At 44.3% G+C, this 18,080-nt stretch overlaps 1 protein-coding gene across 1 annotated transcript; it reads right to left on the reverse strand.

Moving 5' to 3' along the window:
* Positions 1-1,221: 1,221 nt before the first annotated feature.
* Positions 1,222-14,209, reverse strand: jazf1a (JAZF zinc finger 1a). Its single transcript, XM_062410501.1, has 5 exons — positions 13,960-14,209; positions 6,751-6,823; positions 4,487-4,683; positions 2,781-2,950; positions 1,222-1,789 (listed from the first exon to the last, which is right to left on the reverse strand). Exons 1-5 carry the CDS (start codon positions 14,072-14,074, stop codon positions 1,613-1,615), a joined length of 732 nt encoding a protein of 243 aa, XP_062266485.1. The 5' UTR covers positions 14,075-14,209; the 3' UTR covers positions 1,222-1,612.
* Between the last annotated feature and the right edge of the window lie 3,871 nt (positions 14,210-18,080).

Genomic DNA, 18,080 nt, shown 5'->3' on the forward strand with positions numbered 1-18,080 from the left:
TGTCTTGGCACCGCACCGCTCTGGTTTTTCTAGAGGCAATGAATGACGAAAGCCCCGTCAGGGCAACAACACAACATGAGGCAGCAGCACACAGGCGGCCAGACACACAACCATCCTGCTCCACAGGAGTCCAACCCAGCCGCCTGGCACTGACACACACTGATTACAGTAACACTCAATAGGCTGATGTCTTCTGAAAACACGCAAACTCACACGTACAATGAACTGGAATGCCATTGTCTACAGCACACACACACACACACAAATATGCAAATGACAGGTTGTAGGTGGTAATCAGATACAAATCCACCCTGGTGCTCTCTCACACAAGGTTTCGTGAAGACATTCCGTCGATGTACATCCCATCATCTGCACGGAGGCGCAACGGAACAAGAGAACCCGTTGCCGCCTTCCTGCCCCCCTACCCCTTACCCTCCCACCCCTCTTCAGGCACATGGTATGGTCACTGTTTGGCAGTGGAGAGCTGTTGGCAACGATCGTGGAAAAAAAAATGAAAACAATGACAAAAGATCTTGGCAAGTGGAATACATACAGTATGATGCTGAACCTGCTTCCTAGGCTCTGGCACTCTGAGTGAGGCGAACACTGAAGATATGAACTGCACACGGATGGCTTTCTGCTGGGGAGGGGAATGTTCAAAGGTGTGGAATATTCGGCCCCTGGCCCTGGTTCGAATACGCTCTCTTCCTGATCAACAGTAAAACATCGCATTCAGAGTGCATCACGCTGAAAGGCTTCGGTATACACGCTCGTAGAACTCGACCAATCGGCCGGCTGTACGGCCTTTTCCTCTGATGTGACAAAACAAGTCAGCATGTAAAGGAATGAAAGGAACGCTTACATAGAAACAAAACACTATCGAAAACAGACAGAAATATATAAAATAAAGCTTGAAAATAAAGTGTAACTATTTATGTATATATGCTCATGAATACCTTTTTATATATTTTATGTACATATCTGGCTATTGTTTATATATCAATATATCTATTTTAAGTGTAACTGCACTCTGGTACTTGAAACTCCACGTGAAGTTCAAGTGAGAGCGCAAACCGCAGCTCGACAAATTCTCACAGGCAGGGAGTGTTCCGACTCCTGAGCGGAGATCGGCGCCAATATCAACTTCCTCCCATGCACGCACGAACTCGCGGGAAAACGTGTGTGTGTGTGTGGGGGGGGGGGGGGGGGGGGGCAGGCAGGGCCTGTTTCGCGTCTCCTTTTAACTCCCCTACTCCTTTCATTTGTTTTTTGTCTTTTCTTTCTGTTGTTTTTTACAGTTAGCACCTTATGTGAGTCAAACGATAGAAACAAAAGTAACGTGATAGCATATATATACGAATGTGCAAATGTACAACGATAAAAAATACTACAAAGATACATTTTTTCTTTCAAAAATACAAGTGATATACCATGGATAGTAAAAAAGAGTGTAACAGAAACATTAAGTTTGAAAGGAAAAAAAAAAGAATTGAAGAACAACTTAAAGCATGCACTTGATCCTTTAGTGTGTGGGATGGGGAGTAAAGGGGTTGGGGGGAAGGGGAGTCAGGGGAGAACAGGGCTATGGTTGGGGGTAGCTGGGCGAGCGGCTCTAGCCCTGGATCTTGCGCAGGATCTCGGTGGAGACGGGCGGGTGGAAGTTGATGGTGTGGTGTCTCAGGCCCTGCGACGTCTTGTAGCTCTTACCGCAGCGACACTTGAAGGGTTTCCTCACGCGGATCTGCGTGCGATGGCCGTTCTTGGCGTGGTACTTGATACCATTCACATTCTGAACGGGGGGGGAAAGAGGACAACCCGTTACAAAACCAATTATTGATGTTGCATATCAGACCCCAGCATTATGAAGCCTGTTTATACTTTTAGAACTAGGACTGGTCGATATTGCGAAAAAACTTGTTTTAAACAACTTCTTCGTGAGTAGAGAATGACAAACACTTGATAAACAGTAAAACATTTTCCATATGAATTTATATATAATGGACTTTTGTTACATTGCTATTGATGAAAATTAAACTTGTCATAATTATTGACATTGTTGCCTTATACAGTGCCATTCAAATCAAGTTAAACTATAGTATTTGTATACATGATTTCTTTATTAAGAAAAAATAATTTTTCTATACTTCTTTATTCAAACTGGAATATTTTAAAAGATCTGCTATAAAATCATGAATTTGTGTGTCACTCCCGGTCAATGTAGCTTAATGATTATTGTGACATTGTAGCTGACTTTTCCTCTGGCGCCACCATGAGGCTGGTATTGGTGATCTGTTCCTACATACAGCTTCCCATAGCTTCTTTGTAAACTCTAATGCTGCATCCACCGCTTAGTTTTAAAACACACAACTGTTGCTACATTTACGCCTGCCAGGTTTATCGTTTGTTTAGAAACCCTGCTGGGATTAAAGAACATATGTGAACCCGCTCAGATCGTCAGCAAAGGAGGCTTCACCCCACATCACTAGTCTTAAAAAAGAGTGTTATAGAGTTCTGTTCCCACACTGTCCATTAGCTAAGGAGCGGAGACGACAAACTGAAAGGGGTTTATTGTGACCGGCTGTAATCATATTCAACTAAAGCAAATACCATGGGCTATTTATTATATTTATCACAGCTTCCAATCGTGACATTCTGGATTTATGATGTCCCTTTTCAAACACTATGTCCAGACATGTGATCCCCGGACAAAGGCGCCAGTGTGTCGTGTGGCTGCTCGGCCGCGACTCACTGACTTCTCTGATCCTCTGGTGTGGCCGTACCTTGTATCTCTTCTTGCAGCCGGGGACGGGGCAGGCAAACGGCTTCTCCTCTCCCCCGTTCATGCACATGGAGCTGAGGATGGACTCGGAGCTGATGGCGCTTTCTGTGGTCCACGACTCATCGCTGTCCGACTCCTCGTAGTCTACCTCCTCCTCATCATACTCACTGCCTGCAGGCACAACGGAGACAAGGGCAACAAATAAAGATCTAGTCATTGCAGATGAAATATGGACTGGGGGGTTTTTCAGCCAAAAGGACATCATGCCCTGGGAATTTACCAATTTACCAATTCCCAGGGCGTTGATGCTTTGGCGGCGTTGATGCTTTGGCGGCCACACATGTCAGTGCGGAGGCTGTTCGGACGAAACAGCAGTGGATTGCACATGTGTGTGTGCGCTTCTGTGTGTGAGTCAAAAACACAGGGATTGGCACTGAGAAAGAGATCATTAAAGGGGAGTGATCCCCATCGCTCTGCCTGGAAAAAGTGCTTTGCTAAGTGCAGAACATTTTCCACTCACATGCATGCACATTGCACACACGCACACACAAACACACACACACACACACACACACACACACATACACACACACACACACACACACACACACACACACACACACACACACACACACACACACACACACACACACACACACACACACACACACACACACACACACACACACACACACACACACACACACACACCAGCATACACACAAAACATCACTGAAATGTTCAGGCAACACACAGACACATAAAGGCCTGCTGACCCCCCACCGTCTCACAGGAAATGCTGCACCTCAGCATGAGGAAATGGATGGCACCCTGGCACATGTTGAAAGGGTGTGTGTGTGTGTGTGTGTGTGTGTGTGTGTGTGTGTGTGTGTGTGTGTGTGTGTGTGTGTGTGTGTGTGTGTGTGTGTGTGTGTGTGTGTGTGTGTGTGTGTGTGTGTGTGTGTGTGTGTGTGTGTGTGTGTGTGTGTGTGTGTGTGTGTGTGTGTGTGCAGAGCCACGCTGGTGCATGAGCCCAGACCTAACACTACGTTTGGAACCATTTGTGCTGGAATTGGACATCTGCTTCTGGGCTGTGCAACACACGGCCCCATGCGAACACACAGCATGACAGCTGCTATGTAATTAGCAGAGTGTTGACTGGTCTGCTCACTGCAGGAGCCACCAAACCTGACACACAAACAACACACACGTACACGCAGCCGGCAACAGATACTTTGATTTTAGTCTCTTCCGTTTTGGAAAGAGGAGTAAAAAAGAAATCGGAGGAAATACGAACATGTAACATTTCCAACCTATTACAAAACAGCTTTTCAGGGTTAAAAGGGAATAATGCCAGGGTTTGTATTTACAGCTTGTATTTTAGAGGTGAGCAAGCTTGTGCGCTCTGGGCAGATGTGCTGGATTTATGTCTTTAATTTTCCTGCTCAGCGACCAGGTATGAAATGAGCTTCATTCCATTTGGGTTACATAAACCTTCGTTTGCTCATCTGTGCTGTCGCAATTTGATGAAAGGCTCCCGATGCCACGACCGTAACTCGGAGCTTTTCTTTTTTTTTTTTGTTACTTCTGTCACTGCCGTTGGGGTTAATTTGCATTCGTCTCAACACCTCCATTCACTCCACACTTAAAAGCAATCCATCTTTCGTCCCTCTCGAGCACGCATGTCAACACGCACACCGGTCGTACCTGTAGGTGTGCTGCTGCGGAAGGAGGAAGACGGGGTGATGGGGGGCGTGACGGGCGGCGTCAGGTTACCGCTTGTGTGGCGAGGGGGCGTGGCCGTGCTGTTCCTGGACACTCCGCCCGTGATGGACAGGGACAGTTTGGGCGCGGCCTTCTTTTTCATGGTCTCCTGCTCCCGGCGTGCCGCATCCGTCATGAACCTGACAGCACGGAAATGGTGTAATTAGTAAGAAAGATGTAATATGTCCCTGTTACAACACAACTGACAAGACACACAATAGTGACATTAATATTATGGAGTTTTTAAAATATCTCCCAACTGAACATGGTTTGTTCCGTCCTTCCCGTCCAATATATCATCCTCAGGTTTTAAACTAATGTTAATGTGCAGTAATCTTTCTTTATATGTACAATTTCATATATGTGAAAATTCTTTTGCAATCTGTTTACATTGTATTTATTATATTTCTTTGCATTTACATTGTATATTTACTTGTTATTACTGTTACCAAATGTATATTTGTATCAATTTTATAGGCAAATTTTCTCAAAGTGGGATTAACGGAGGATTATCTTCTTTTTTTTCATTATTTGGATACTTTTAATATCTGAATAGAATATGAACTCTTACAGTGGATATTTTTTACCAAAGAGCGATAATAAAATAAAAACGTAACATCTTAATAATAAGCACTATATATCCCCACATCCCAAATTGTAAACATTCAATGATTAAAAAAGACTTAATATATTTTATATATAATTATATTAATATAGTTATTATTTTACAGCTCGTTATGAAATTTAGATGATTTTTACTTTTTTCATAATTTTGTTGTACTTTTTACCAACAACAACCTAGATATGGATATGGATTATTTTTTTCTCTGTTCAAATATACTTACAGGGACATTTTCATTTGAAATATTATTCTTCAATGCCCGCTGCAGACCTGGCCAAATTACCAGTCAAGTTTAAGTCCCTGCCTGTCATATTATCATTATTATTATCATGTTGATTTCAAATTCTAAATGCACCTAATAGATGGAGGCAATGCTGGAGGAACAAATCACCGCACCTTTCCAACACTCTGACTTGCCAAACATCATAAAAACAAACACATTTGATCCGTCAATCTTTCCTTTTATTGTCATTTACGACCTACAAGATAATTCTGGTTTATTAAAACTGTGGTCTTATGTTTGTGGTTTTGGCCGTCCTCTCTATCGGTTATGATAACACCGCACTCAAAGTAATTGTTAAGTGCTTGGAACACACGCAGACAGCACTACAACAAACTCACTTGAGATAAGAGAGTGGTGAGATGACATGACAGGTTGTAAACAAGTAAACAAGGAAGCCGGATTAGAACTTTTATTTCGTAAAACAAAAGAGTGAGCGCACCTATGATGTTGTTCATAATCCATCACTGACAGGAGAACTATGCATGCACAACTATGGCAGGTATGTTTTGAGAGAAGTGAGGCAGGAAGTCGAGTCTTTGAACTGTGCCGAGTCCAATCCCCTGTTTTTCTGCCTCTTCTAACGTCTATTAGAGCTCACTAGTGTTTTATTATAATCATAGCTTAATAAAGCCATATTTTCTGTACCAGTCTTTTATCCTACTTTTTAACTTTCTGTAGTGTTATCTATTGCTTTAATAGGAGCCTTTCAGGTTTAATATCATCTAATTATGTCTGTTCTGCAGACTGGGGCTTCGAGAGGTAAGTCTCAGCTTTGACAAGACAAAACCGAGCTGCTGAACGAACTGCCCCTTTAAGTACACAGTCATCCCAACGTTGTACAGTAAACAGATGACATTTACAACCTTGCCACTTGGAACAATTACCGGACAAAAACAAACCTCACACTTTTTTCTGTCTCTGATTCTCTACCGTTATCTTTCTCGGCGCTTCATCTTGGAGTGATTTATGGGGACATTAAGTGGGATGTGACACATCGGTTCGCCACACAAAAAACCCACGCACACATGCATGCCAAAAATGCTGCCTTTGGCCTGGACGTGTGCAGCGTGGTGAGTCAGGAGTCGATTGTGTTGTGTGTGTTTTTTTGTTGTCTTTTCTGCGCTGGTCTGCGGATGAGTCACCGCCGTGTCTATGGGAAGACATCGGTCTGCAGAGCGGCTCCACCACAAGCCACATGAACACTCTCTCCTGCAAACATCAACAGACTCTCAACTTGTGGAGCAATGCTGCCCTCTGTAGACTTAACACCTTCGGTTGGAGGCTGTGTGAATGTGTGAGTACCTGTTTATGTAGCTTAGGGCCAGATAAGTGGGCTGCTGTTGCTCCTGCTTCTCCAGAACCCGCGGATCTGTGTCTGAGAGGGAGAGAGAGAGAGAGAGAGAGAGAGAGGGAGAGAGAGACATTCAGATTAACCATGGCTCTCTGTGGAGGGAAAATGTTGTGTATTCTCAGTATGTAGCTCATACTGAGTCATATGACCATTCTTCCTGCCAGACTGGCTGATAGATTACTGGACGTTTCTCACACTGCATTCTCTGTGTCATTCAGTAATATATGGCAGCCTGCAGATACATTTCGAACACTTTCATAAGCGGCGCATTACTACGCCGGCATCCAACCCGCTCTAATTTAGTACCAATGCCTTTCCTTAAGTGACCCAAGGCCGCTTAATCATTGCCGGAGTCTGAATGTGGCAAAGAGGAAATTTGTCAGGGAGTGAAGGAGCGACTTGGAAGCTCTGATGAATGTACACAGTGTGTTGCTCAACTGGACACATACACGCACACACTTTTTCCAGTTGACTTGCTAAGTCAGTAACTCTACAGTGGGTAACTTCCAGTGCCTCAGGGAAACAGTGTTTCAATTTAAAACCCCACCCTCCCACATCCTGGGAGAACAGGAGCAAGTGAGCATGAGAACATTCTGCCGCTGTCTGCATCTGTGAAGCACCAGTGCCACCAAGTGTTCAACGGGGGGAACGTTCACACAGAGCCAAACTTAAAGACAACTAGTGGGTTTATGTGCATGTAAGCATAACTGTAGGAGCATATGTAATGGCTAGCAGATGTATCACAACTCAAATCCAAGAGCTGGATCATATGTGCAGAAATGAACGCACTCCTGACGCTCCTTCCAACCATTCCCTTGTGTGTGTGTGCTTGTGTGTGTGCGCTCACATGTTGGCCTTCTCAGCCCTTTGGTTTTCAGGCTTTCACACCTCATAATTAAAAAAGAATGCAGACTTCCCACTGTGCAGAGGAACACCAAGGAGACCAGCAAACACGAAAACAACCCCAGGCACAAATGCAAACTACTACCTAGTACTGCTGCTGCTGCTGCTGCTACTGGAGTACAGACCAGTGTCTTATACGTTAGTACACAAACATATGATGAAAGGAGGAAAGGGGGAAATACAGAGCCGGGATACCAGGCACCAATGGACACAAACATAGGCTGACGCACAAACTCTCACTAACACACAACTGAGGTGGTCCACAGAGGTGGTCTTTGACAGCCTTTTATAGCTGAGTCTTAATAAACCTACCTGCTGCTCAGATGAGGAGACCAGAGCACCCACAAGCACACACACACAGACACACACTGAGACCTACAGCATTGACAAAGCTGAGTCATGCAACAGTGTCCAATCGGAAACCACTCAGTTGGAACCTTTTTGCAGCAGTGCTAGATCAAGTTCTAAAAATGCAATTAATAAACATGAACAATCACTTTTTTAAATACGATATGAAGATATGAATCTGGATATTTACAGACAAGAAAAAAAAAAGAAAGAGCTGAAAAGATGAATCATTTAATCTTCATTTTTCAAGCGAAAGTACAATATGGTAGTATACATTGAGAAGTACCATGACGAACACTGCAACTAAGGCCAGAAGTATTTAGACAGGTGGGGTTTTTCAGGCTCTGAGCTTCATTCAATTTGAAGTAAAATAATGGATTTTACATTTAAGGGTCAAGTCACTGCTTGAATTTGAGTAGGCCCTGTATAGATAATCCATTATCTATACAGCTTATTGTGTAAGGCTCAAAGTGGGGCTAGAGGAAAGAAGTGGGAAGAAGGTGGAGCACCTGGAATAACCTACACGGAGAGAACATTCAAACGCACACAGACCCCCCCCCCCCCCACACACACACACACACACACAGAAAAACCCACCTTGCTGTGAGGTGACAGTCTTTGCCATCTTTGTAAGCGTAACTGGAGATTGAGTAACACTACATTTCCTACTCTGCCAAAACAAGGGCCAGCTATGTTCTTCAGTTATCTGGAGAGATTCCAGGACATGAAAGGGAAACAAAGGGTACTGAAAATATATATGTAATAACCAGCTGATGTGCCTAATGTCCTACGAAACTAAATCCGCTAGCTGTTAACAAATGAAAAGTTGAAAGCTACAACAATCCCCCTGTGATTGAGCTCTATGAAACTATATGTACTACAAGCTACGGATACTCCGAATGCTGAGGAGAAAAGTACTAATGTTTTGGGAGAACTCTATCATAGAATCAGTTTTGCTAGAGACTGACAAGACTCAAACATGGAAAACTTGCTGTGAGTATCATCATCTTCATCACTACCATCTGACATCAGACAACTTTAACAAAGAATTTCAGTTTAAGTCTTTATATTAGAGACTTGTGCAATATATTCAATAATATAGGACAGCACATGTAATGTGCTTTCATCAAACATGTAATGGTCCTTGATAAGAGCAAGGTTCTACACCTCTGGGACGAGGGTTAGGAAAGCAGTAGTTATGGTCAAGGTTTGTCTCAAAAATCCAAGTCAACGTAATGTCGTCTGAAGTCTGAGAGACACAACTGTGTGTGTGTGTGTGTGTCTGTGTGTACGTGTCTATGTGCACGTGTGCGTGCGTGCATGGAGAGGAAACAGGGAGAAAGGGTGTTGGAGTAAGCCAGGTGCACAGAGCAAGTGGCAGTAAATGTTCACTGGTTTTATGACTTCCACTCACCGAGCAGGACAGGAAGCCAAACTACTGCTGATCCTCCTGCTGGAGCAGGAAGGGAAACAACAAATCCACACAAAATTCACACAGAGACTTACTCTAACCCTGACAATATCCACAGCTTGCCTACCCTAACTGCCTAACCAAAAATCTGCTTTACCGAATCAGGGACAGGGTAGCACAAGACGTCCACAATTAACTACATTTTTTGTCTGAAATCTGTCCCCAACATTAACCTACGAGAGATACGTAAAACACACCCATATGCACACACACGCACACACACTCACACAAACAGAGAGAGAGAGAGACTACCCAAAGTTAAAGATTTAAACTCAACTGTGCCAGTAGCCTACTCTGTTTTCCAGCTGTGTGTGTGTGTGTTGTCTGTGCGTGCACATGTTTCAGTACATGTGTGCTGCATGTCTGAGACATTACAGAGTCTCATGGTGCCATAAATATCTTCCTAATTAGCATTCTTGTCATTAAAAGCAGCACCCAATCAACAGCCACTCCACGCATTTCAACACAGACATCCATCTCTGCCAGCAGAGCACTGCTGCCCCCTGCTGAAGGCCTAGTGTTTGCATTGTGTCCATATGCATGTGAACGTGTGTTGCCCATGTGTGTGTGCCTGTGTGCGTGTGTGTGTGTGTGTGTGTTGAAACCAGGCCAAGAATGCATGGCTTGTTCAGCAGGCCGCTAATTAAGCCACAGAGTGCATTTTACCATGTTTCAAGAACAGCATGAAACCGGATGGAGGGAGAGGAGAGGAGGAGGAGAAGGAGAGGGAGCAGGGGGGACATGGGTGGGGGAAAAGGCTAACTTCTCTCTAATTACACTTCCTAGGGCTCGGTTGGGCGCTCGGTCCCTGCGAATTCCAAAAGGTGATCTGTGTGCCTAAAGCAGACTAAAGTGTGTGTCTGTATGTGTAGTGTGAAAAGAGAGGGCCTGCAGTTTCCAGCTTAGGATGCCAATCCACTAATTGCTGCGCTACACCCTGACAGGTCATTTAGGAAGTATGGTGAACACACTCCCAAACATGCACAAACACACACAACCCTGTCGCACCTCGGAAAGAAGGGAGAGGAACAAGCTGGCATCTGGGGCTGGAAAGTAAATGTTTTAATAATTATGATTAATAGATTTTGGAGTTTTTTTAGACTATGAACATGACATTTTACAGACCAAACAAATCAACCATTTATCAAGAAAGGAATTGCAACAAACACTAAATGACCTAAATGAAAAATGGTCAAATTTATGTTCAAAGCAATGACCTGTTACTTATAACAACAAACTTCTCTTAAGTGTAAGACAAACAGCAGCAGGACACAGGTTTCTGTAAATCACTGACTGACAGGTAACAACAACTACACAATGGTGTGTTAACATCTGCCTTTTCTTTCAGCCCCAGCAGAATCAGGACTCAAGCCAAATATGTCCTGAGGGCAGAACGATTATAGCGTCTTTAAGAGAAATGACTGGAGATTCTTTGTTGACACTTTTCAGCAGCACCTGCATCATTACACATTATTACAACACAACTCTGGCACTAAATCACAGCTCACCCTTTGATTCAAGCTGTAAATCGAGTCTGAATTCAAATAAAGTGTCCAAACAAAACTGAGGTGTTTGGGGTTTCCCTGTTTACATGACTTCATATTTTCCCATCTTAATCTCCACTTTGTAATCTCTCCCCCACTTTTAATCCCCATATCCCTCCCCCCCTCTCTTCCTCCCACCCTGCATGTCTTTGTTGATGTAAGAGGCAGGTATGTGCCTGTGCAGGTGAGAACACAACACACCGCTGGCGTGCACGCAGGCACACTAGCCTGACATCATTGCATTCCTTAGACCTGAGCTAGAGTGCCCCACACAAAGCCTGCAACACCACCAGCCCCACCACACTAAACACGGCTCACCTGACCCATTTCCTCTTGCTTTCAGCTGTGATCTAAACAGTGCGGGTGTCTCATTGGAGAGCCGCGGCACTTTCTTCTGCGATGAGGTCAGCCACGCCGACCGGCACATCACGCCAGTTTTCTCACGGAAGGGATCACGACAGGATCATCTGGCCTGCTGGCTGCCAGATATCATGTCAGAGGAGGCGGCGGTCCAAAGAAGTTACAAAGTGAGATCATTGAGGCTTTTTGGGGCTATGCAACACAGGGGACGCCTCGCCACAAGAGGGCAGCATTGTCTACTGTAACGACCGAACTCAATCTGCACCCTGACCTGAAAAAACACCGACTCCCTTCTGCCACTATTTATGTCTGCTCTCACAGGCACGTTATCACCTCCAGGTTATCTGATTTATGGTAAGCGCCATCTTTTCTCATAACCTGTCTGCACACTGCGGGACAAACCACAAATCAAAGCTGGTCTGTTATCTCCAAATCCTCAAACAGCTTATCCCAGGTCTCAGGCGAAGGGGTTAAGAGGATCAAATTAGCTTATCTTTGACTGATTATTGATCACACACCATTGCACCGCTTCAAAACCAAGGGAGAGTCCGTGCTAAATGCCCCCCCCCCCCCAGCACCTCCTCTATCTCCCACACGCTCACCTCAATCCCTCCATCTGTCCCACTCATCCCCGTTGTCACTGACCTGCAAGCGGTATTGATCAGACGGTTCCGGATGCCCCTGATGACCAGCCGCGGGATATATCGAGCAGACGGCCAGTCATTAATTCAAGCAGCCTGACTGATAAACTGCCATTCTGCTCAGCTGACTGCTGGGGTCAAAGTTCAAGCTACGAGGCAGATGGGGCATCTCTCAGCGGCTGCGTGGCTTTTGGCTTTGTGATTTTTGAAAACCTTTCAGATGAGTTTACCTGAGGCGTTGTAGGAAACAGTGTGGCCCACAGCCACAGGTGCTGATTGGTGAGATAGAAGGGGGGGGGAAATCTAATGGGCAATGTCATTTTACCCCTCATTGGTCAATTTGGAAAATCCTTGGAGCATTTGGTAGGATGAAAAAAGCCAACAACCCCTCCTCCTCCACCCTGCTCCACTTTCCACTACAATCCCCCCCCCCAACCCCCTTCAAACATCAGCCCCTGTTCCACACGCTAGTGATACCATGTCGCCGGGTGTACTCATCACAGCTGGCTGCACAGGGGGGGGGGGGGCTCTTTGTTAGCGAGACAGCAGGTGTGCAATAACTCAGCCAGTATTACTGCCCCCAACCAGTTCAGAGGCTGCCAGTTGCCATGGAGACAGGCTCAATGAAGCATCCATTCTAAAATCACCCCCCCCCTCCACCCGTCTGCCTCCTGAAGGATGACTACACGGCGCAAATGACGATTAGCCCACAACAACTTTGTCACAGTTGTGGTTTATTTGTGGTTCCCAGCTCCCCAAGTGTAATAAATAACCGCTCTATAGTGGATTTTAAATGTATCTAAATGAGTGTATTATTTCTGCAGAGGAGCGAGTTTTGATTCATGCTTCAGATTTGGAAATATCAACAAACATCACATTGCAGGTTATTGACGAGGTACATCTGAGTTCATTTCCACTAGCATGGTAACATAAAAGCAAAAGCAGCAGTCTCTCATTGAACCAATGCCAACTACTTCATTCATACATGCTATTACTAATATGTTATATACTGAGAATTCATCTGCAGCTTATAACATTGTCATTAATACTTTACTAGTGTCATTTTATCCTGGAGTGCCCCACCATTTGTGACTTGACTGATGACGTAAAGCCATCTTTTGACAATTGGCAAAAATAAATGAAATGCAAGGATTTCCTTTTCTCTGCCGCAAATGAAATAACATGTCGTTAATTGTATACCAGTCCCAACTACGGTGTTTACCCAGTTTCTCGTGTTCGGTGATGGTGAAGCTGACTGTGATGGGTGCCAGGTGACAGTGATCACAGGGTTCTACAGTCTAAATCTAAATGGGAAATCTAATGAGCAGCAAACAGAGGCGTGCGGAGTGGGATCTGATTTAAACCCCTGCATGTCTGTCACAGCCTGGTTTAATCTGATGCAGCGTCAATGGTAATGGACTGACACCGTCTCGCTGCAGAGATGTGACGTGCTGACGGGCTGAGACACCCGAGGTGACAAAAGCAACAAGCCCGTGGAGCAGGCGACCCTCGGCGGTGCAGCAGCTGCATCAGGCCCGCGGACGTAAACATCTCGCTCCTGCAACGTTAGCTGACAAGCCGCTGCCCGGCCGGGATGCTAGTAACACCTATGAGACCTCCGCGGCCCTCCCAGTGGGGGTTACCGCTGCAGAAGAGGTAACGCTCACGGCCCCAGTGGGACAAAAATATGCGGGACACGTATTTCACGGGGAAGCGGTGTTTGTTGTGGTCTCGCCGGCGCTGGGGAACTCCAGTGCCGGCGAGACTCGACGCAGCAGGAATAGCGGAATGCGGCGCCGGAGCCGATATGCGTGAAGCTAACTAGCTACGGCTAACGGCAGCTAGCAGCCTAGCTCCGGCTGCCCCCACCCCCCTCCCTCCGGCCCGACTCACCGATGTGATTATCCTCAATGTGGACGATGAGCTCGGCGAGAGACTCGAACTGGAGACCGCAGCCCCCGAACCTGCAGGAGTTGGAGAAGAAAGAAGCGGCGGCGATGCCCGTCATGATCGCGGCGCTGGTGCATGCACCGGGCGGAGGGGGAGGAGAGGGTCCGGGGAGCCGGGGGGTGGTGGAACGAGGAGGCTTCGGGTCCGGGGCGGGAGAGGAGCAGAGCAGCGGGGCAGACACCGGGGGAGACAGACGGGACAGCGGCGAGCGCAGCTGGGAGGAGGCGGGACGGTGGGGGTGGGGAAGGGGGAAGGAGGAGGGCTGGCTGGCGGGTGCCTACGTCATGACCTGCCTACCTGTTGGGTGCATGTATATATATACAATAACATTATCATAGAAATCATTATACTTTACTAGGAATGGGAAAATACCTAACTACCTGTATATAATAATAAACAAATAAATATAGATGGATCTAATTATTTTATATTAATTCTATTACAGGGAATTATATTATAGATAACTTTACTCAGTATAAGATGTGCATATGTCGTCAGGTAGAAAGCATCATTACACGATACAAGACATTTGTTAACTACTAAATAATAGCATCAAATTATGACACATTATTACTATTTACTTTCTCATATACTGTATATGTTTACTAATAGAAAACAAGAGATGAATCACGTGATAACTGATGGAAATATTAAATCAATCAAAGCATGTATAAATATAATATATACATTGTATTAATATATTTGACCAGTTTTAATTTGGTGTCAGATTTCATGTATGGTGTCCACTTTTTGCCTAACGTAATATGAATATAGATAAATATATAATAATTAGATATTTAATCTATATAATCTATTTTAATGCAAATAAATCAAAACCTATTGAATTAATAGCAAAGAATCCCATCAGACTGTGAAGGCTTATGCGATGAACGTGGCTTATGAACGCTTTAGAAAATATATTCTCTGCAGAGTAAAGACATGTCCTTAAAATTGTAATTAATTGGTCATCCAAAAAATGATATGGAAGAGTAGTTTATAAAATCGGATATGAATGAATTTGATACCCTCAATGTTAAATCAAAGACATAAAAAGTCTGTAACGTTTTATAGAACCTGAAATGTTATACTGTAGATGACCTTTGAAATGTAATATTATATACATATGATCTACTATTGATGCTTGACTTTAAGCACTAGCCTTTAATAAAACACATAATAAGAGTTCCTATACTTAAGAGCTTCTAAATTAAAAGGCCTTAGCAGTCATTTTGTTATCTGTTGATGTGGACAGAAGTCTGGAGTAGGATACTGAAGTACTGGGTGCCCACTATATAAAATAGTTGCTGTATTATATATTTTCAAAATATTACTTCTGCCCAGGAAGGATGAATTCTGCTCAATTTCTTTTCACAATTGTATTGTAGTCACTTTGAGTAGCATCTGTGTATGAAATGTGCTAAATAAATACTTTTTTTTTAATGGAACTGACTTAATTATTTGTTTGTGTTTATAAGATCAATATCTATCATGGTTTGTGTATCATTTTCAATTATTTGTTTTCAGTCACTGGCAAAATAACCCAGAATGAATTACACACTTTCACTTTTAAATGTGAAAGTGTGGTATCTCTGTGCATGAATATTTAGATTATAACAGTTGCCTATAACAACTTGCCATAAGAGTCTATTACATCCATGAGGTTTAATGATTAATGCTACCACATAATGACTCAGTGGTGAGGAGCGCACTTTGTTGTGTGTGTGTGTGTGTTCGTGTGTGTGTCCTTAAATCACTAGGGTTGGCTAACCAGGGACGGCTGGCCTGTGTTGGACCTGTTAATCGAGCGTTAAAACGGCCCGTCATAAACATCTGGCTACAGACTTCTGCAAACAACCTTAGGACCTGGGAGCATACACACTCTCTCTCTCTCTCTCTCTCTCTCTCTCTCTCTCTCTCTCTCTCTCTCTCTCTCTCTCTCTCTCTCTCTCGCTCTCTCACCACCCATTATCCACCAAACAGTATGAAACACAGCCACACACACACAATATCTCAAAAACCCACTCATTCACTGCTACACACACTCCCACAAACAACATGACATCACCAGCATCCACGGCCTCTCGCACATGTACAGAACTGAATTCGGTGACTTCATCGGCCGAACACAGATGTTCTCTCTTACACACAAACGTGTAGACACACACTCAACATAAGCACACTCATTACACACACATGGTGCATCGGACCTGTGACAGTGACGCAGTTCCAACACCATTACGTAAATGAGAAGTGCTAGCATGTGTCGTGGAACTCAAAGGGAGAAAGGGGACAGATACAGAGGGAGTTTATGGTGCATGACATCATCTGATCTGAAGTCTGTGGGTGGCGCACAGTGTAGCAGTTTTGGGGAGAGATCCCAAACTCGCGTGGATTTGCTGGTTATCAGCCTTTTATTTGCTGCGAACAAACAGCCCCAATCGGTGGGATGACCGAAGCACCACTCCGGGTTTACACATGCTGCACATCGGGTGGACCAAATCATAACAAACATCCGAACCCACCGGTGGTCTGCTCCTGAGTGGATCTGCATGTGAGGGCAGAGTTTGATGTAAATTTAACTCTAACCATTACATAAGCGGATGAGTCCAACTTGTATACTTGGATGCTGTTGGAAGTATCTGTTTCCATTTACTTTTTTAAGTCTGCACATTAGTCCCGTGTTATGCAGCCACAATTCACAGATAGAAATAGTCAGAAACCGCAGTGTATCACAGCAACAGCTGAGCCAGAGGAGTGATTTAACCACAGTGTGCAGATAATGTGACATGAGCTTTGGAGGTTTGTTTGACCTTTGACCTTTTTTTTTCTTATAGCCAAAGTGACATCAAGCTCCAAGTGGGCAGCTCTCTCAAAGCTCCCGCTCTGACTGCTAAGAGCCGAGAGGAGGTGAAGATGCCAGATGGTAATGGCTAGTGTTGCCACTGAGTTATGGAGGCAGTTGTAATCTCAGTGGTATTGTCTGCTCCAGGGCAGCAGCCAGAGACTTCCTGGCTGCCGTCACACACTCCTCAGTATGACTGCACTCTTCCCAGGCACGCACACAAACGCACACACACATGCTGTAAAACATCCCTTATCCCCACTGAAAACAAAACTCGGTGAATCACATCCATGCGGGGGAAGAGCTCAAAACACAGAGTGACATCATCACAACTTCCTGTTTCTTCTCTGTTGCCAGGGAGACCTGGATTTGCATACTTTAGGCGATTGGTGGATGATGAGTCAGTACGGTTCAGTCCCGTGTTGCTCTTCTACCACAACAAAACCATAGCCCCTACTCTGATCAGCTCCTGGCCGGCCCGGAGCACCGGAAAGCTTTGACCAAACATGGCTGAGATGTGACTCCATGGCTCGGCTCAGCGGAGGTGTGAATGAGCAGAGTCTCTCCTGCATAGGGTTTGTGTGGCCGATGGGATTTCATTGCATACAACATTAGAGATCTCATCATTACAGAACAGTGTATATGTTCTTGGTTTTGGAAACATTAAATCTGTGCTAATTGTCTGAAATCCTTAAAGGTGATACAAAGGCCTTTACACTATAATGAAAAGTAGGTGCTGGTACACGCTGGACACGTCCTTATAGAGAATTCAAAGCTTTATTATCCAACCCTTTACTGAATGGCTTTTACTTGATTGCTTCTTGCAATTAGCTAAATGAGCCTGATTGTTCTGCTGTCATTGATTTTAGATATTCTATCATTGAAATGACATTCTTGTTTTATTTTCTCTTCTTTTTGAAGCACTTTGTGACTGCTGAAGGGGCTTTATACGTAAAGTCATTACTTTTATTATTACACCATATTTTTTGTGATTACTGTAATACAATATTTTAAACTTTATCAAACAATAGAGAATGTGACACAATAATAAAGCAGTTCACACCCGTTTCCAAGTCAAAGTATAGTTTGTAACTTCAATTGTGCAGAAGACCTTCAAACTTACAAGGGATATTCACCATCTTGTCCTATGTTCTAAAATGTCCTCACACTTTACTCAAGTCTAGATAAACAATAGTTTTGTAGAGAAGTGTGCATATTATGT

This window comes from Platichthys flesus, chromosome 17, assembly GCF_949316205.1.
Source record: "Platichthys flesus chromosome 17, fPlaFle2.1, whole genome shotgun sequence".
NCBI classification, from domain to species: Eukaryota; Metazoa; Chordata; class Actinopteri; order Pleuronectiformes; family Pleuronectidae; genus Platichthys; species Platichthys flesus.